The sequence below is a fragment of the Cygnus olor genome, chromosome 12, assembly GCF_009769625.2.
Source record: "Cygnus olor isolate bCygOlo1 chromosome 12, bCygOlo1.pri.v2, whole genome shotgun sequence".
Classification (NCBI taxonomy): Eukaryota; Metazoa; Chordata; class Aves; order Anseriformes; family Anatidae; genus Cygnus; species Cygnus olor.
The window spans coordinates 19404325-19426125 of record NC_049180.1 but is presented as its reverse complement, the minus strand read 5'-3'; the positions used below and the strand labels follow the sequence as shown (position 1 = coordinate 19426125).

The following is a 21801-nucleotide window of genomic DNA, read 5'->3' as shown; positions in this document are numbered from 1 at the left end:
AAAAAAAAAAAAAAAAGGCAAATCTAAAGTCATCCCTACAATGAATACCGGATTTCTAAGAGGATTAAAACCAACACACTTTAAATATCACAAATGTACTTAATTTCCAGTTCAATAAAATATTGGAATATCCATTTATTAAAAAGTTAGGTGAACTGTACATATGTAAACTGAAATACAGCTGAAAAATCTGAAATATATAATTTTAAATGAAAATCATTTCTTTCTGAAAATATTTAAAATATTGCATTTCTGGCAGCAAATCTAAAAGAAGTGCTCTAGCAAGTGTGTAGTCTCTCTGTGCATTTGTCTAGCATTTGTCTTCAAGGCATAAAACACTTCTGCTTTCTGATTTTCATAGCCCAATCTCGAGAGCACTTTCTTTCTGACTTGTAGAGACAGAATTTGATTTCCAAGAACAGCAGCAGAATTTTAACAGGATATATTATAGTCCTTTTTGGTGCAGACAACACACTTTCCGAGAGTCCATGACACCTTGGAAATATGCTAGCCATTCCGCATATAAATGCATCAGATTGTGCTTACAAGTTACAAAATAAGTCTTTGATTGATAATTTTTCTGTTTATTTCCGCCAAGGCCACTGAAAATACGAAGGCCTTTTCATCTGAAAGGTTAGCATACATGTCAACTTCTTTTTCTTGTTTCTCTGTAGAAGAAAAAAAAAGTCACTATTAGAAGCTTTTTCCATTATCTAAAGTTAAATTAACTACTATGTAACTTGCATTATTATAATGTTGAATGGTGTATAGGAACTGAAAAGAAATTAGACAATTCCTATGCAGGGAGGGATTGAGAGAGAGAAGCAAGGGAGAGAGGAACACAAAGGTACTAGAAGAGTCACAAAATTAGTCATCCAAATGCATGACTGAATTTCTGTTCTTTAATGATGAAGGAAAAATGAGTCATTAACATTATTTTGATTCCTGGCACAAAACTGTATTCAAGTGTTCCTTCAGTTTTTCTGGGGTTTGGTTTCCTGGTGGTGGTTTTTTCTTTTTTTCTGTCTTTTACGCAAACAGCCCCCATCCTAGAAAACAATGGTTCACAATATCCTGATTAAATACAACATTCATACCCCTATTTTACATCCAAGTAACAGAAACCCAAGACACTAATTACAGTGACCAAGTGCAACTGGCAGACACATGGCAGAAGACAAGGTCCCAATTTGTCACCATAAACATTTCTGGACTTTCTATACTGGAGACTTTCAGTCTTATCCCAGATAAGATCATGGCTACAGACGCATAACAGCAACCCATCAAGAAGCTTGCACACCACGGTGCTCAAGTACATTAGCAGATGACAAAACTTATAGAACAGTACTTTCATAAATACTATTTACTCTAGGTCATGCCTATTTATCTTCCAGTTTAGCTAGCCCCAGGTATCTGACTCATTAGAAGAAAGCAAACAAAACTAAAACAGTTTTATCAGCTGAAGACCAGGCGTGTAGACACAGATGAGAGAAACACATATAACACACAGCTCTAAAATTGGTGTCTAGCTGTGGGGCTCCATTTCTACTCCCAGTTCCAAAGTGCCCTAGACTAATTTGCAATCAGAATATGATGTTCACCTGACCCTTGTCTCATTAACACAGACACACACATGCATACTTTTTGAGTGCAGTACACTCTGACAGGCTGCTCCACCTAGATGTTTAAGTCATCAATGGGTAGGTGAAATACAAATGTTTGATTGGAAAGTAATGGCGTTTATTCAACAAGCTAACAGTTGTTCATCTCTGACCAAGTAAAACCTGTAGCACAGTACCTAGGTAGTCAGAGAAAAGCATGCACAAAAGACAGTAAGTTCCCCTGAGCTCAGGTGCAAAAATTTTTGCAAGGATGCACCAAGCCCTTCTTCATTAATGAGAAGACAGAGAGCATTTCATTACATAAAAGCACCACGTGGAAAAAAGATCTCCTGTGTCCTTGTGGCACTAAGGGGCACGGTTTAGTGATGTGACTTGGTAGGTTGCAGTGACAGTCTGACTTGATCATCTTAAAGTCATCTAGGTTGGAGGAGACCTTCATGTCCACCTACCCACACTGTTATTCCTCTACTGGGTTCATACTCCTAACAGCATCTTTACGTTTGGCTTCACATCTATGTTACAGACAAGGACACCATTCCAACAGCCTCCCTTCCCTGGGAAGTCAAGTGCATGTGTTAAATTACTAAGTGGGAGAAACTGAAAAGTCCTTTACCACTGTGCTCTGACTAAATGCTGATCTAGATACTAGGAGCAAAACCCTCTACCTAAAGATTTCTAGGCAACTTAAAATCGTGTACATTTTCACCTTTATCTGCAGGGAAGACTGGACACACCAAGACATATCTCAGCATTTAAACTTCAGACATGAAACTTGCCGTAGCAAAGTACTACAAATCAAAGCACGTTTGATATTTGGAACCCAAGTGATTTCTGTTGGTTCCTTGGCTACAAAAACCAATATTCTCTAGTGTACTGAGTTTGAAATGAAAGCTAAGAAACAGTTTCACCACAAGTCCTTCCCTGTAGTTTGAGACAAATTTATTTCTACGTGTACACAGTCTGGATTGCTCCACCTCCTCCCTCCCACCATTTCCAAACTAACAATGCAGGGAGTTGTTCTGAGTACAGACGCTGTATACACACTACTTATTCCACACTAATCTTTTCCGTTTTCATATCTATAACCCTCCCCTTTTTTCAGACTTCCTGATCCAAACAAACCTAGACGCCACCAGAACGTGTCAGCACCCAGCAAAATTAAAACTACTAATTTTTTCATCCATTTAATGTTAACTTTATAGACTTCTTCACCAAACAGACTTTCCCAGATTTCCCTTCTCTCCTGCCCTTCTGCAGTACTGGCTAGTTCTGATAGACTTCAGTTTTGAAGAATTAGTTGAAATCTTCATATCCAACAGTACTGGGAATTAACACAGGTTTGCAAGCTTTATGCGTTCTTAAGACAATTTCAGCTCTCATCAGTAGCCAGTGAAGAGCTTGCATCTGGCTGACGTTTCATCACATGCTATTCATAGGATACCATGGTTTCTACAGACACTATTAAAACTTTCCACTTCACATTCCTATCTGAAAGTAGTTTTGACTCACTTCTCTATTATTAGCTAAAGACTGTCTTACAGAATCACAGTACCATTTCTTTAAGACATTAAAAATATCAAGTATTTTGCTATACAACTAAGAGGCTACTTAGGTGAAAACATTCAGTCTTTCTGAAGCATGTCTCATGTCCCTAGATCCCACCCAACACACTGGACCTACAGCCCTTTAAATTGTCACCTGTGCATAAAACAAACGTAGACCCTCGCTCCTCACAAATTCTGCATGGAATCAAAATTCAAAGTGCTTCGATTCTAAGAATTCTTTCTAGCTACCCAAGACAGAACACTACTTCAAGTGTGCACATTGGGTGAGCAAATACACAAATAATGCAGTAGGAAATTGCTAGGAAGGAAAAAGTTGGGTCAAGAAATTTTACTACTTCACTTTAAGTAGCATCACAGTACCGCAATGTAATAGTTTTACAAGATTCGCACCTTTATTTAGGCTGTAGGCCACTCCGATTATTGAGTCTCACTTGATGGTAACCTCTCTGAGGAACAGAATAACCAATACCACTTCCTGAAGCATACAGTTTTGGAGTGGTTTTGTTACATGTTTCTCCTCCACTTTCTTCTTAAATACAATCAAGGTTGTTACCTAGATAAGACAGCAGCCTGATAACCAGCCTGGCAATGTACTGCAGTCCCACACAGCAAAACAAAACCATACCAAAACAGCATCGAAATCAGATTACTATGAAGTGTTTCTACTTTCAAAATATATCGTAACATTTCTGACAAAAAAAAAAAAAGGATATTTTCAACAAACCAAGCCTTCAGTGAGAAGCTCCTGTTTTGCAGGGTCATCACATGGCTTTGACATGTTATAGAAGTATCCTCTGGGTCCCAGAGCTCTGCCATATCCCCTCAATCTATGGCTGCTTCCTCTTTCCTCCTCCCCTATTCCTTCTTACTGAATCTGCAGGAAAAAGAGCTTATTTTAAAAAGCTCTTTTGCTTTTTCTATCCTTCTTATCTTAATTGCTGTTGAATTCTACAGCTCTTTCCTCTAATGCGAACCAGTCAGGAAGGATACAAAAGAACTAGTCAAAGGCACAGACTAACAGGGAACAAAAGACTATGTATGAAAAGAGCATTACCCAAGCAGGGAAGCAAAGCTACAGATGTCACGGGTGTTTTTTAGGAAGGAAATTTTCACAGTTGGGTGGTCTTCAAATGGACAAATTATCTACTCTTGCATGCTATTTTAATTCAGTTATTCTCTGTCCACCTGTTGTTGTTCTACAAATGCATTAGGCATTGCTGAAACCTAACAGGCATCAAATATCTAGGAGCCTTGCAAGCAATGGCCTCTTTTCAAGTCTTTTGTGGGGGGTGAGGAAGAGGAGCACTTTCTAGTGGCAAGCAAAGTGTACCCAAAATATCCTAGAAACATAATTCAGCAAGGAAATAACATACCTGAAGTCTAACACAAAACTACTGTCTCACAGTCCAGAGCCATCCTCCGCAGAATCAGAGAATTCTTTGGGCTGGAAGGGACCCTTAAAGGCCACCTAGTCCACCCCCTTGCTACGTGCAGGGACATCTTTCACTAGATGATGTTGCTCAAAGCCCTGTCCAACCTGACTTTGAACCCTTTCAGCATTATGCTGACTGATACAAGGACTAGCAATGTGAGTCATGCAAAAATCACCTTGACTAGAGTAGAATTAAAGTTGCTTAGCATGTTTTTACATAAAAAATACTACCGAGCAGCAGGAACGGAGAAGGAAGAATATTTCTAAAATTCCCACTAATTACTCCCCACATAGCAGCTAAGCCAATTTTATAAACCACAAAAAAAGGAGAAGTCAATGTTAACTTGTTTTATAGTAATTGCTTACATGATGATGAGTGCTCTGCTGAATGCATTTTTATAACCATTGCAGCCATTCGTATCTTAAAAAAATATATCTGCCCAATAATCAGAAGTAAGAAATACTATAAGCCCACTTATTCCTGGCCAATGACGTGTATTGTACTGGTGAGGAGCAAATATATTACCAGTGGGCATGAACCCAAGCGCTGTACCTGGTTCTGCAGAAGAGGTCAAAGAAGAAACAGTAGCAGTAATTGCAGTACCAGTAAAGGACATGGTAGGACAGGACAAGAAGATGAAGGCAATCTTCTCACGTGAGATTCAACAACAACAAAAACTGCACAACCACATATGTGCTCTTACGTGACGACCTCACTGCATTTGTATTGCTGGTTTTCCACCTCAGATTACTGGCACATTGTCACACTTCAGAGTATGCAGCAAGAGGTCAAAAACATCCAGCCTAGTTTTCCATTCCTCGTGTTTTCAAATTCCTGCTTTTCAGAGACTACAAAGCATGCACAAAGAGTATGGATCTTTTCCTTTGCTTAAATTGCTTTCCTCTTTTTCAGAGCCAGGAAAGAAGATTTACTTTTATAATGCAACCCAACAAGCTTGCAGAAGTTTCAAACCAAAGCTGTGTTTGAACTAGACTGATGGTAAAATGCCTCAAAATGATCCTGTAGGTGTATGTAGACAAGTCCAGCTTGGATCAATAACAGGGAAACTATGAAGATACACACATCAGTAAGCCACACGTAACAACGATAGCAAATGCAATGCCAACAGGCTTTTAAAAGACAGGAGTCCTAGGTGATAGCCACATGCTTGAAGGGCGTCAAAATTACTCAAGTGCATGTAGCTGTCTTTTTATTCTATAAAGACTAAAAAACAGCAGATCACCAAGGCACCTTAATAAGCAAAGAGGCATTCTTTCCTCTGGAATATTATTCTATAGAAACATGAGATAAAACTTCAAGTCATAGTAGTGACTCAAGATGTTCTTTTTACTTTGGGCCCCCTAAAGAGTTTCAAGAACTTTTTAAGCAACCCAGTCATCCTAATTACTCTCTGACAACAAGCATCATTATCTTGTTTGTCCTAGTGATCTAGCGCAGTGGTACCACAAAAACAAACAAACAAACAAACAACAAAAAAACAACCCCCCCACACACTAAGCACTGCAGTTCCATGGCTTTCAACCTGTGTGATGAAACTTGGTACAGTGACTAAAAATACTGATTTAATCTTTTAAATTTAGTTCCAATCAGGCACAGAAGCTTCATAAAACCAAAGGTCCCTACATATGTGCAAAAGACCCTTCTCCATATTATAGCACAGGGTATTGACAGAACTAGACTAGTTACATTGTTTGTAAAGGTTTACTGATAACACAACAGTTAAAAAAAATCTTCATAGAAATAAAAACAATGAATATATGTCTCCAATTCTCATACCTCTTTCTTCCTCATGCTTTTTGGCTGAGGCACTCTTAGGTCTTCCTCTTCCTCGTCTGCTATGATCTGAATGGCTATTAGACCTCGATCTCTTTCGGTTTTCTAAGTCTTTATTTACCGCAGAATTTATCTTCTCTCGCTTAACTCTCTCGGTTCGTCTCCTTTTGGCCTCACTCTTGTTTTCTGCACAAATGAACAGAGATGATGTGAGCCATGATTGTCTTCAACTTTCTTCTTAACTTACTCTTAGTGCTTACCCCTCCCAACAATCTTTCTCCTTTATATTTTAGATGTCTGTACCTTTACAGAACAATTACATCTGCATGACATCCATACAGAAATTAAGGTGTCAAATGCAGAATGATACTTCACTTCTTGATTACAGGGATCAAACCTTTAATTACTTCAAATGCAGATAGCATTTTGCAACATGAGACATCTGCTGATGTACAACAAGTTCTTAGTTTCCCATTACAAGATGGGGGAAAAAAATAGAGATCACAGCCATCAAGACAGTACACTGCATCTATTTCCATTAGTCCAAAAAAAAATAAAATAAAAAATGTGTAGTTCATCACAGGGCAGAACAGTGAAACGCTACTTCTTTTGACGCTAACACTGAAATTGTTCCCCCTGCTCACACAAATCGAGATACTGATTCAATGATGCTATCAGTAGATGTCATATTACATAGCACATCTCCCCCACCAAACCCAGCCTAAGACAAAGCCTCATTTTACTTGATGCTGAACAGGTCTGCCTACACACTTGAGAAGGAGTATTCACATGAGTTTCACTTGAAAGTTAAGTACGGATTAGTGAGCTTGGGTAGCGAAAATAGTATACCAACCACAGCACGCTATTCAACACAAACCAGCTGCACACTTGCAAGGCTGGAGCACCTACAGTAACTACATTGTAAAAATATAAGCACAATACAGACACACATATACCTTCTTGGGGAATCAAGTTTCCTTTTGCTTGTTATCTCATTTATCTCACGTAGACACAGGCTATGAACCGGACAGCAGGTTAACTTGTCACTAATGTTAATACAAAAGCTGTATTATACAGGAGCTTTGCTCTACTATACTGTGATACTATGGCCTTCAACTTAATTTGGTAAGTTTTAAATAAAACAGCTGGGGAGAGGGGAAAAGAAAATTGACCAACCCTTCCAGACAGTACTATGGACTTTGCTTTTACCTGTCCCACCTTGAAAGTTCAGTTATCTAGCATAAGATCATATAATTCCTACTAGCTGGTGAACTACAAGTACCCCTCAAAATAGCAATTAAAAGTATCAAATTCTTATTTTTGTATACCTCTTAGATAATTAAAAAAAAAAGAAAAAAAAACGGTATAAATCAGATTGTTTAAACAAAAACATCTTCCCCAACAGATGCCTGTTCTCACTAAACCCTACTAGGACTTGAGGAACTAATAGAAATTGAACGTAAAGAGAATGTTAATCATGCCAGAAAGCACACTCAACCAATATCTAAACATGCACATCAACAACAAAAGACATGTGAGATGGACACAAAAAATCACTTTTCTTTTTTTAATTTAACCATGCAGAAAAAAGCAAGACACACCTGGTCCGAAATCAGACATACTCCCAATTTTATACAAAGTTCCATTCATGTATTCATGAATAAGTACAATTTAGCATAACTTCTTCAAAAAAGAGGATTACTGCTTTCAGAAAACCCAGTTTCAATCAGCATGTACTCTGAAATCTGATCTCTTTGGCACATCTAGACATTGATCTTCAAAACATGATTAACAGAAAGCTTTCTGTAAGGAGTTATTTTGCATAGTGACTAATGCATGCAGCTGGATAATGCCAACATCATAAGTACAAAGGAAGTAAGACTGAAAACACCAGACTTTCCCCCTCAAAATTGAAGAAACATTAAATCTAATATGCAAAAATTCAAAAGAAAGTGAACTGACACCAGCCAATTTACACAGAGACATAAAATATTCTATTCTTTGCTTCCAAGAAATAAAGGGAAAGAGCTGTTGTCCCCTCCTTCTGGACCTTCTAAGTATTACCTGCAATGGGTGGCGATCTCTCAGCACGTTTCGCATGCAAGAGCTTTCGACTAATAAATATGTAGCCACAGGGACATGATTTGCATGCAACGGGAACCTGCGAAAACAAAAGCATTTCAGATCATTTCAAATTATGACAGAATTCCTGCCTGATGAAAAAAACAGTAGCTTGCATTGCACCCTCAGAGATACCTCTTCATACTTAATCTGTACTGAAAAACCATGGCCTGGATCATTATATAGTTGTATTCAAAACTAGTAAAACCACCCAGCAAGCCTTCTCTTTATGCAGTAGTTAGAAACCAAGCTTGAAATGTATAGCTGTTGTGACCATTTTGTACTCCAAGCCCTTTTCCCCAGGCTGTCAGAAGGAGGGTGAGGGAAAATGGAAAGCACCAAAACTGGAGTGACTTAGAACAGAAATGTATCTTCAGAGCTCTCAAATATCCCCAGTCAAAACAATAAGCCATCCCTAGTTTTGCTTCCCTCACTTACATAAAAAAAAAAAAAGAGTGAAAGAAAAAGCGTAAATTAAAACTGCCAATACATTCTGAATACTTTCAACCTCGGAAACATTCAAAACCAGCTCTTTGCAAGCAGAGCAGCTTTAGACAGGAGGCACAACAGAGCTTGAAGCGAAACGGATGCATTTGTACCACAATCTACAACAGGTTGTAGACAAGGCCAGGTAGTCACAGAACAACCTAGTTAATCCCAAATGCAAACAGCCTACCATGGCTAGTCAAAAGCTGACTGCAGACTGAAGAGTTTGAGAGGCTAAAGAGCTTCTCTTGACCAGCTGAGCAGCCCAGAGCAGTACTTTCCCCCAGCACACAATTTAAAACAAGATGAGAAAAAATTGGAAACGCCACACTTACACAAACCATGAGAAAAAAATTACTCTGAGCAATTAAAAAAAGCAAGGCTGATAAATTACAAAACCCAGTATCTTCACTTAAAGCCAAGATCTTCTGAGATATTTTAAAGCAGTAAAGAATACACCATATTGCTTTGATTAGGTTTAAGGCTGAAAACACAAATTAAAGCAAGCATAAACAAGAGATCTAGGAGAGATTAAAATAACACCCATTAAAATCAAGTCATGTTGAAGCAGGACAGCAGGGAAAAGAAGCAGGAGGTAATTTCTCAAAGGTAATTCTTTATGACAGGTCTCTACAAGTTTGCCACTGTCCACTGAAACAACCAGGAGTACAGAACGATGACTGTCTGCTGACTTTTACCAGACACGCAGAATAAAGTTTCCAATGTTCTAATGGCTAGAAAAACAAACGTAAAAATAGTACATTAATTATAAAGAGGAACTTACCAGCTACTCAGAATAAAGAAACAACTTTGCTTTCTGCAGCACATCTTAACTCCTGCACTTCACTTTAGGAGCAGCTTACAAATCAACTTTTGATTCAGTTGAACTAACTGGAGACATTTTGATTCCCTCTAATGTAAACACTGACATTAAAAACAATTCTAGTCAAGGTTTATTTAACCCTGGCAATATTTATTTATTTATTTATTTAACCCTCTAAAATTCATCAGACTTGCCTGCGTGCTTACTCTTATATTGGCATGCGAACAATGAGATATTGCACCGCACTACCTAGCAGACAGTCACCTGCCTTGTTAAGGTGATACAGGATTGCTCGTACAAACCGGGTCTTTCCACCTTTCTGGGTTCAGCCTTAAAAGAAAGTAGGGAAAAACAATCAAAGAGCACTGGAGCAAACCCAGTATTTTTTCAATGAACTTCACCATGTTTAACAGAGCAACATGATTGTCATGTTAAATGTTTGGCACTTAGATATGTGCGTGTCATTTGCAGGCAAGGTTAGGTGGGAAGGGGCTTACTCATTGAAGTCTATTGGTTATCCTTTGAAAATGACCTACTACACATAAGATCCTGTAACAATTATTATTACGGCAACATAGTCCTACAAACACTATTTTAACTCTGTTCAGTGTTTACCTAGCCAAAATAAATCGAGTTCCTCATACAAGAAAGATTACCCAAAGGTAAGTAGTATTATTTCCCGTGATTGACCACAAGTATTCCAGACGCCCTAGTTTACTAGGGCTGTGCTTTGGTGGTGAAAATATGATCAAAACACTTCTCTCACAAAAAAAAAAAAAAAAAAAAAAAAACACAAACCACTAAATGGCAATTACATATCATCTAAATGTCATCAAAAAAAAGTTTAAAAGCCTAAGAAGTGTTACTCAATATTATACTCCAATATTTGTGGCTGTCTAAATATTTCCATGCATACCACTTGAACACAAAAATCAGAAACAAATGCAAAATCCTTGTTTATAGCAGAATTTTGGAAATGCCTGTACTGAAGTGTCACATGAAAACTTCCCCCACACTCTGCAAAGGGCTGACTAGTACCCTGAACCAGCTATTCTGGGGCAAATAATCTCCCTTTCAAAAGAAGCTTTGAGATCTAAGTGCAGTAGGGCAAGGCTTCACTTCTTGTCCTCTCTGAGAGCACTTGGCACTGGAAAACAAGGCCCTGTGAGCCATCCTTATGCCAGGGCAGGACACGCATCCACATAATTCTTTGTTTAGCTACAGAAGAGTTGCTAACAAAAAGCCTGTGTTGACATATGCATATCATCTGTTTTAGTTTTAAGGAGCAGAACAGAGTGAAAGTTTCAGCATCAGCTTGAAAAGCCTATAATATTTACTTGCCTTCCCCATCACTGGTAGTTTGACATTTACATTAAACTAAAAACCAAGAGAAACAGAAAACACACACGTGCCACTCTCATCCTCAACTCCTAACTCTTTTTAATTTTGTCTTTTCAACAAACTAAACACCAGAACTTGGCACGTAACTTTCTTTTCTCAGAAGCAGCACTGGAGTGACGTGCTTAACATGGAAGCATTTGCAATGGTTCATCTATTGCTTAGAACATGAAAGGACAGCCCAGCACAGCTTCACATTCCAAACCACTGCAGGATGAGTAGGAATGCTGTCAAAATTATGCAAGTCGGAACAACTAAGATTACCTTTTAAGATCTTTTACGTAAAGAAAAATGGTGTGAGAGGGCTTCTTTCTAATTTATTTCTAAGTATATCTAAGGTAGTGTACACCAGTCATGTTTCAGGATCAAATAACAAATGTGTTTCCCATAATTAGATGTAAGAGCCTTCTCCCCTACCCTGAGCCCCACAGCAGCCTCCTGCAATGCTGTGCTATTGTTCCGGCGGAGGAGCGCTGCTGTAACAAGCCAGCCTACTTTTATTACTAACATCATCGCAAGTAGAGAGCATAAATGAAGACAAGCCTGGAATACAGTAACAGACCAAATAAACTGTTGGTGATGTTGAAGTGCAAATAAGGCCACAGCTTGCACATTTAAAGCACTGCAGGAAGCACACGTCTGGCCCAAATGACAGAAATTACAGCACAGGTCACGGTGTTGCTGCCTCTGAACCCCCTCCAAGAAGCCAAGAGCCCAGCGAGCCCTCTCCTGAGCGGCCTCAGCCACATGAGTCATCCGGAGGCCGAGCGACATTGTACCAATTACAAAGTTCACCAGATTTTCAATGAATTATTAGCTACTAGACAACACTAGCGCCTGAACAATAATACATGCCACACCAAAATCCCTGGGCATAACGCAGCTGTTACAGTGCCTGCAAGAGGCACACATTTAATCCGCACCGCGACCAGAGGCAAGGCACTCCACAGCAGCTTCTCCCCCCCCCAAACACGGCTCAGCCAACCTCTCCTCACGTTAACGCTGAGGACGCAAAACCTCCAGCAAGAAACCACGGCAGCCGGAGGGAGAAAGCAGGAAGGAAGGCGGCGGTGTGCAGCGGGCCCGGCCCCGCCGCTCCGGGCCCGGGGCGGGCAGCAGGGCTGGGGGCTCGGCCCCCGGCTCCCCCTGCCGACGCCTCACCTGCTGGTCGCACTCGGGGCAGGACTTGGTGGCCATCTTCACTTTCTTGGCCCTGCTCGAGGACATGCTCGCTGATGCTGCTGCTGCTGCTGCCGCCGCCGCCGCTGCTACCGGAACGCCGGCGCCCCGCCTCCGAGGCGGCCGTGGAGGGAGGAGAGGGAAAGGAGGGAAGGCAGGGCCTCGGCGCCGACCGGCAGCAACGAGCGCGGAGCTCCGCGGGGCCCAGCCCGCGCCCAACGCCCCCCGCGGAGCCGCTCCCCGCCGCCCAGCTCCGGCCCCCCGCGGGCAACGGACGCGAGAAGCCGGCTCCGCCGCCCGGTCGGCTGCGGACCCCGCCCCGCCGGGAGTGGGGGGGCGCGGAGCCGTTGAACGGCCGCGTCAGGCGGGTAACGGCCCCTGGCGCGCGGCGCTGAGGGGAGGCGGCCGCGGAGCTGAGGTGCCCGCCTCGGGCTGAGGTGGCCGCCTCTCGCTGCCGCCCCCTCACGCCGCGGGGGTCGGTGATATCGCCCCTCTGAGGGGGTCTTCGCGCGGCTGGGGACTGGAAAGCCTTTCACAGGCTTGCTGCCCCAGCTTCGAAATGGCTCCACAGTCGCAAGTCCCCTTTGTGAGAAGTAACTGAGGGTAGGGCAGCTCCTTCCCTGCCCTCCCGGCTCAGCGAGCCCCCTGGGCAACACTGAAAGGTGCACAAGTGGGCAGGCAGCGTTAAACATCGTTTTTCTGGACTTGATTTCAATCAGAGAAAGAGAACGCTGTATCTGGGGCGGGGGGGACTTTGCCTTCTGTTCCTTTGAGAGCCTGCTGTTTGAACGTTTGGGGTGCCTCTAAACGTTATGCTTGCAAATTGGATGTTTTTATACTAGCATGTTAATTTTCCTGTCACTCCCACCTAAAAATATAAATAGCTAATGTAATCTAAATGCACTTTTATGTTTCTTATAAAATACGTTTTTAAAGAAAAATAGCAGTTCTAAATACTAATTTCCACTCCAAAATTCCTTCAAGCTAGAGCTGAGACTGTAATTTGGTATCAGCATGGAAATGCTTCATATTCCCATAAAAAAGTGTGTATCTGAATCATTTACCTCGAGCTAAAAAAGAGGAAGGTGAGAATGACAGTACTGCTATTAACAAGAGTTTGGCTGATTTTTTTCTTGTATTACGAAACACCTACAAGAGAAAAGTGCTACAAAGTCTCAACAGAAAATTATTTTTGAAGATTATTGTTTAAAATAGCCTCAAGTATAGCTGCCAGCGCATATTAAAGAACTGTACTAGATCTGTAATGTTTTTACATGGGTAGCAATGAGTGCATCTGTGAAGCTGGCACTGAGCCCAGTATAACAGAAATTTTTATTTTGCTTTTGTAGTTTAGACTTGAACTCAGCTTGCTGCATCTAAGTTTTGAGAAAAAGCATTGGAGGAGAGACCTTTTAAATAAGACTTTTATCTATACTTCTCTTTTAAGGAAATTAACCTAAAAGCAGTTTAGGGGATGCTTTTAAAAGTGACTTGTATAGCTATTTAGATTTTAACACTGTCTACTAGCTCCTTACTGAGTTACTATGAAGCATTTGATCAGTTCTTGATGGACATGAATCCACCAAGAGTGTATTTATTTGTCTGCCAGGACAGCCCAAATAATATTTCCCTGTTAGGCAAATTCAAAAGACACTTCATTCAGGCAGACTAGCACTTTCCATAGCTCCTCATGGAGTAAAACTCTCCCTACAGCTGAAGGCCTAATGGCCTTATCTTCCAGTGGCTGATTGACTGCCCTCACAGAACAGACAGCTAACAGTACCCGAGTTGCCAAGTAAGCTTGCCTAGAGTCTCACTCAGGCTTGGTTCATTCAGCTTAGCTGTTGACACTGTTTCATTGCAGGTTCCGTGAAACTCAAAAATGGAGTTCCAGATTCATAAAAGTCCACACATGCTCTAGATAGGCAATGTTTTTATTACAGATTTCTAAGCAATATTATTGCTGTGCATACCTTAAATGCAGACTGTAAAAACTGAACTGTCTTCTGAAAGGCCACATAGAACAACAAATTACATCTATGTATTCTGAGGAAAATTGGAATATTTAGGAGACAACACAGAGGAGTCACATGATATAAACTTAACGGTAACTTGGTCCATCCTCACCTTAATCTTTTGAAATGTGGTTCCTCTTAGTAATCTTGACAGTTAACCTTCTCATATGACAAGGTCTGCAGGTAAAAATATTCCCTTTCTAAACTTGAAAAACAAATCTCTTTCATTTCGTACTAACCTTGATCTGAGGAGTAGAGATTTCTCACCATCTGAAGTGAGAGGTTGCAGTTCTGGGTCCAAGTACAATCACTCTAAGTCATTTACCATCTTCTCTTGTTGACAACTCATCTCTGTGATTATCAGGCCAGATCTCCAAAGAGAGCTCCTGGACAAAACAGAATAACACAACTATAGACTATGCTGTTTTCCACGTACAAACCGAGGAAATGGAAGGGTTACAATCACCTCTAATCTGTCGAGGCTCCACGTTTCCCACTTGGCCCAAGAGAACATCTTCCCACCCTTTTTTTAGCAGTCATCCTGCTCAGAGCATCCTCGTGGACAGGGGCATACCTTGTAATGGAGAGAAACTCCATGAAGCCACCTAAATGCAGATGATTATGATCTGTATTTGTACAAAATAATTTTCATATTAATTGATTTCATATTTTTTCACGTATTTATATTTGTATACTAATCAATATATGAAAAGGAATTAAAAAGAATGAAAAATCTATTCCAGTAATAGACCAGCTGTCATGTTTCTTTGTTGTTTTGCATTCCGCTTAAAAGAATTGATTAAATATAAAACTGTTACAAAATTCAAATCACCAGAAGGCTCTGTTTGGTAAATGATTTTCCTACCTGTTTTTCACCAGACGTCCAACATGTCACAGCTGATTCCAGTGGAAGCTTTTGTTGCAGCACGAAGGATTATTTGACTTTGGGTGAACAAATGCTGACAGAGGTAACAACTCCAGACAGCTTTAAATTTTTTGCTAGGGTAAAAAGTAAAGACTGTAAAATAACTTCAATGTTTTGATTTTAAACTACTCACATAAAGCGAAGGACCTTGTTAAACTATTCTACCAGTATTTCCACCACTGGAACAAAGAGTACGTAGCCTTTAAGTGTAATGCTAATTTCATGCACACTACTATGAAATGAAAGCAATGTTGGAGTGCATGAATGCTATGAATTGTAGACAAACAAAAATCAATTCACAATATACATATGGTCAACATATAACTGAAAGTGTTTTAAAATCCTAAATATTGGTAGTAGAGAACATCATTGTCTGAACTCTGATTGTCATCTCTCCACACAAATATAGTGGTTTTCTACATGCCCTGAGTATTTTAAGTCACAATGAGCATATGTAAGTATTAACTGTCTTTTATAGATAAATGTAAGATATACAACTGTACAGTTTTGTTCAACCTACTTTTCCTGATTCTCTGCCCAGTGCCTCAAAACCATCCTTGCTACAATCTCAATACACAAATTCCTGTCTCTGAACACCACAGTGAATGTTCTCAGACAGCAGTGTCCTGCTACAGTAACATTAATATCAGGATCAAAACACCAGGAAAAGTACTAGACCTCTCTATGTCAGCAGGGCCTGAATTTATCAGAAAAAAAAAATACATTTATACCCTCAAAAGTTCCCTCAAGATTCCCAGTTTGTAACACCAACCCCCTCCACCCTTACTACTAATATATTAATAAGATACCAAACACTTTTATTATGTGCAATATCCTTTCTTATAACAGTACGGCCTACCGATTTTTTTTCTACCCTTCCTCCTCAAGTCTCATTCTTGACAGTTAATCTTACATTCCCAACAGTCAACCTAAGTACTCTGTGGCCTCTCCGTTTCTCCTACCCTTTCCCTTATTCCTAGGCAGTTACCATGCCTATGAACTCCACAGACCTGTTGGTTCCTCCAGGCCCAGCTCCCACACAGGCATGAGAAGACACTCTTCGGCACTTGTGATCATCTTGGGCTCCCCCATGTGTGTGTTGTGGTTTCTGCTGCACACACAGTGACTGCACTGGCCGACCTGCCCTTTTCCTTTTCTTCTGAGTATTTAAATTCTCTCTTGGAAGGTGGGTTTTGCTTACCTTCTCTCTCTGTGTATTGCTTTCAAACTATAGCAATCTGTTGCCAGCAGAGGTCTTTTTTCAGAGATACACCAAGACAAGTTTATTTTTTATATAAACTGTGACTGTTGCCAAAAGCACAACTGTGTTCTATATAGGCAGGACATGCAGATTTCATTCCTGGATGAAGACTAAATTCCATGCAACTAGGACCTTCAGACTACTTCTGTTTTGTTTTGTTTTGTTTTGTTTTTCATCTTAACTAAGAAGGTCCAGACAGCAAAACATAGAAAACTAATCAGGTATTTCAGAGGGTCTTTAACAGCAGGGGGCTCTGCTGCGTATGTAACAGTATCTAGGAAAGGAGTTAATGAATACGCAAGAGAACTAACACAGATCTACTACAACATCCTGTCTTCTTTTTAGAGCAAATAAAATAGTCAGTGACAGCTCTTCAACTACTCAAAGACAAATAAAAATATTTCCTTATTGAATGCAAACAAGACAGCATTCATTGCTAGACAACTGATTTTTAAGATTTACCATACAGATATATAGTAAAGGTTGGGCCTAGCAATATTTCAAGGTCCCTTCCAACCTGGGCTGTTTCATGCTTCTGTGATGTTTTTGTTGTTATTCTAATTTATTATTACATTAGTTTTGAGTTCTGAAAGTCCAGGACTACTTCTTTTGTACCATTTCAGAGGTTAATGCAACACTGAGAAAAAGCAGCAAATATCTTTTTAAGGGTACCGGTACTTACTCTCTTAGAGAGTCTGTAACGGTAGTACTTTGCAGGACTGAGCCTCATTTAAAATGTGTTTTACACTAATTTAAAAGATAAAATAATAAAGTTATGCAATTTCTGTATTTTACGAAAAGCTACACATGAAGTTTTTCTATGCCTGCCCTTGATGGCTTTTCTTTCCAGTTGTCACAATACAGTCCAGCTGATATGAATGAACTGAGATCTTGGGATGCTCTCCTCCTTCACTGGAATGCAATGTATATGCCCACCACACTGGCTTCTTGCATGCTGCAGTATTTTGATGTGCAACTATAATTTTTCAAGCACAAAATCCAGAAGTCATATATTTTCCATAACATTACTATGCTTCTTTTATAATTTGAAAGAAACATTTAAGTTCCTAGCTCCCAATATTTTAATATTTTTCTATATGAGTAATGGAAAAAAAAAATCCTTCAACTTTTCTATTCCACTATTTGATTTTACTTGATTCTTAAAGCAAATATGTCCAATACAAGTGATAAAATATGACCTTGTCCATATATTTTGTAACACTGAGTCTTTGAAACCCTCTCAGAGTAAAAACTTGGTGGAAATATCCCTCCCTAATCAAGCTGGAACATAATCTACGAAATGAGTCCTACGGGCCAGGTCACCAGTGCTTTTTTAACAGAGATTTATTTGCTTTGTGAAGCAGATGCCTACCACCTGCAGATGGTATTTTTAAACAAAGCTTTCATTGAAATACTAATAATTTAAATGTCAGTAGCAGCTACCTTTCCATAAAAAAGGCTTCCAACATTTTTTTGTCTCACATATCGGGTCTTTTGCATGGAAAGCTATTAAAATCCTCACATTGTTCAGAACAGTTTGGTTTCATCAAAATCATCATTTCTCACCAATAAAAAAATCTGAGCATTTTTATTTGAAATGTTTTGTGTATAAAATATCATTTTCAAAATAAAATCCCATTCTTTTCATAGAGCACCTTTTCAACTCTTCTGAAGAAAATTTGGTGGACAACATCATGTGTTTCCTTTTGGGTTTGTTTTGGGGTTGGGAGTTGGGCTTTATTTTTGCATATCATGAGAAATGAGAGATGGTGTATGGGGCTTACGTGGTAAGGGTTTGGTAGAGGGGGAATGCAAGGGGGGGCCTCTGTGAGCAGAGCCCAGGAGCTGCCCCATGTCAGAGCAGAGTCAGCTCCGGCTTCTCCAAAAGGGTGGATGTGGCCTGGAGGAGGCCCCGTCCCATGGAGAGCCCCCGCAGGAGCAGGCCCCAAGCCAGAGCTGCAGCCAGTGGGGGTCTTGTGCTGGAGCAGTTTGCTTGTGACGGATGGACCCCATGGTACAGACCCATAGGGGAGCAGTTCTTAAAGAGCTGCTGCCTATTGGCAGCCCACGCAGGACCAGTTTGGGAAGGATGGCATCCCATGGGAGGGACCCCACTTGGAGCAGGGGCAGAGAGTGACCGTGAAGGAGCACTAAGATGAAGTTTTAGGGACTGACCACAGCCCCCATTCCCCGTTCCCCTGCACCACTCAGGGGGAGGAGGTGGAAGAGGGTGGATGGAGTGGTTTTAGTTTGCTTTTAGTTTCTCACTGTTCCTGTCTGCTAGTGATAGGCAACAAATTATATTAATCTCCCTATGTCGAATCTGTTTTGCCCATGATGGTAACTGGTGAGTGACCTCCCAGTCCTTATCTCAACCCCTGAACCCCTTTCCATGTTATTTTCTCCCCCTGTTCCTTTGAGGAGAGGGAATGAAAGAGTGCTTGTGGTGGAGTTCAGCTGTCCATTGCGGTGAAACCACCACAGCTGGTAAACATTAAGATACGAAGTCACTGAACTGGCACTTTCTCCACCGACTGCATAGGGCTTCAGACCAGATCTTAAAGGTTTATGTTGAGTTATGTTCAGAACAGTTAGAACAGTAATTTCTCTGAAGATGTTCATTATATTCTGAACTACAACCATTCCACAGGAAACAGTCATCCACCATACAACTCAGAACACAAAAATAGTTTGTTGTTTTTGCCTGAAACAAATAGGTTTTGTAATATGGTTTACTTAATGTCTCATCAAAGTCAGATTCCATTTAAGTAGGACTTAATTATTTATATATAGTTAACAATACTTTGTCCTTGTAAAGGTAGTTTTCTATCCTGTGCACTTATTTAAATGAAACAGCATAAGAAAAATGAATGCTCAGTTACCACATGCCATTATTATAATCATGTGGTTTAAACCACGCAACCATTCGTGACAAACAGCCTGCTGTCTGTCGTAATGGAAAGATGTGACAGCAGCTGTTAAGTCCATTTATCAAGGCTTTTCTCCAGCTCTATATCTCTCTTTCTATCTACGTATGCATTTGCTGTTGTTCTGTATCTCTAACTCCTCAACATCAACATGAAATTCCTTTTAGCTTCTTATGACTGCAAGAAAACTGAACTCTATCTTTCTTTATGACCAAAGGTGGAACACAACATGGGGATCAAAGACCTACGCAGTGCTTGCCACCTTCTTTGTCAGGTTACTGAAACTTGCATTCATATGATTTGTATAGGATGTATAAATTGCCCAGCGATCATGCCAGCTGATCATCATGGGCCAACCTGCAAAAGCCTTAGTCTTTCCTGACAGGTAATAGCGTGAGCCTGCAATTACGCATGCTATCTGCCGTTCAACTCAGGGGCAAGAGGAGTGAGAAAGGAAGATTTCCATGAGTAAACTCAAAAAAAACCACTTCATCCTCAATAAGTCATTGCACAACATTTTTGCAAACATGCATTAACTAATTCCACAGTACCTTTGCTCACAAGTTAGGTTTTCTTTTCCTCATTTTATGGATAGATATGCTAAGCCTCAAAAAGTCAGAGCAGCACACACAAATAGAGTCACGCTGACTTTGGAGTGGCATGCTGACTCCCCTGAAGTCAGTTGGAGTTTTGTTGTTCATGTCCAAAGGCGCAACTTCACCTCAAAACTGCAAGTTCATCACATGCTATTTCCTTTCCTGAAAGTATTCCTATTAAAATAAACTGCATTTATCATGATTAAAGCAACAGATACTTTTTCTATAAAACAAACATTTCATATGATGTTGAACACAGAAAGGCTTTTTTCATCCTATTCATTTACTTTGTACATTTCTAAACTTGGGAAATTAATCGGTCTATTGAATTTCAAGTCTGTTTATATTCATTCAAATGTTTTATTACAAACATATACTTTGGCTTGTGCAACATGTGTTTTAAGATTGTTAGTGTTATTTCGATGCTGCTGTGCTAACAAGCAGCATTACAGAATTTGCAAACAAGGCCTTGTTTGGATTGTCAGCTAGAGGCAGGACCAGAGATGTCAGGCAGCAGCGTGTACCTTTACTTTCTCGGGGATCAATCAGAGATACCATGGCAATGCTGACTGGAAGCTTTCTGCTACGCCAGCTGTTTCTGGGGGGCGGATTGGGGGTGGAACAGGGTGGTCAAGAACAAAGGTTAATTTTTGTACTTCCCCTAGCAAAATTAGTGGTTCCAAATCCAGTGGACTTAGATTTTTAATAGAGTGGATAGCGTTCTGTCCTTGATCGCTAATGAACCCTGAAACACTAACAGTCAAATCAAGATGTCTGGCAAGTCCACTTATACCCAATGAATGTAAATATCATTTTTTTTTCCGAGAATTTATATAAGAATTCAAAAGAAGTTGAATATTTTGGGTTATTTGGTTAAAGCTTATTGCAAAATCAGTTTCAGGTTATTCAATGAAAGCTTATTGCAAAAGCCATGTACAGGCTCCAAAACTTCACATTTAAAAAGTTAAAGAAGGTTTAAAATATGGAAGGAAAAACAAACAAAACAAAACAAAACAAAACAAAAAACAGTAACAACAACACAAAACAAAACAAAATGAAAGAGATGCAGACTAAAATATCCTGAAACACTTATTGAAGCTGTCCTTCTTGGAACTTGAATTTCTAACATATGTGCTCCATCAAGCCATTTTGTGAAGTGAATTTTGGAAGGAGGATATGCAGGCTCAGATGCACTCCACCCAAGAGCCTTCACAAGCTGAGCAGTAAACAACAAAAAGCTTTCATTACAGTCAGTACAAAGACTGAAATTATAAAAAATGAAATTCCTGGGTAAAACAAATGGGTTTTCTGCACCACCTCAGGACGGTCCCTTCAGCACAATACGAAAATCCCACCTCTGTTATTTTGATAACTATGAATTGACTGCAGTTCTAGAGTTGTGATTGTTTTTTAAATTGGCACAGAGCAAGAGTTAAAATGTTGCACTCGAAACAGAATAAGAGCTGGAACTAATTAGTTGTGGAGTTAAACACTATAGCAAGCAGAAGCTCGTTAGAAAGAAGAAATAGTAAAGACAGGAAAAAGAGTCAAGACAGAATCATATGGAACAAAATAAAACCAAACTCAGTAAAAGCAGCTTGCCTTCCCCTTCCTCATCAGCTAAGGAGAGATACCAAAACATGCGGAATAGAACCC

At 40.0% G+C, this 21801-nt stretch overlaps 2 protein-coding genes across 2 annotated transcripts in view; both read right to left on the bottom strand.

The window, feature by feature from the left end:
- The window catches only part of MYLK3 (myosin light chain kinase 3), a 48816-nt gene extending 42378 nt beyond the window's left edge, over nt 1-6438 (bottom strand). Inside the window, exon 1 of the mRNA XM_040571145.1 lies at nt 6418-6438. The gene's annotated coding sequence lies outside the window, so the exon portion shown is untranslated. The remainder of the gene's footprint in view (nt 1-6417) is intronic.
- On the bottom strand, nt 104-12692 carry C12H16orf87 (chromosome 12 C16orf87 homolog). The gene is made up of 4 exons (XM_040571154.1): nt 12404-12692; nt 8479-8575; nt 6418-6600; nt 104-668 (listed from the first exon to the last, which is right to left on the bottom strand). The coding sequence occupies exons 1-4, from the start codon at nt 12467-12469 to the stop codon at nt 550-552; spliced, it is 465 nt and encodes a 154-aa protein (XP_040427088.1). The 5' UTR covers nt 12470-12692; the 3' UTR covers nt 104-549.
- Between the last annotated feature and the right edge of the window lie 9109 nt (nt 12693-21801).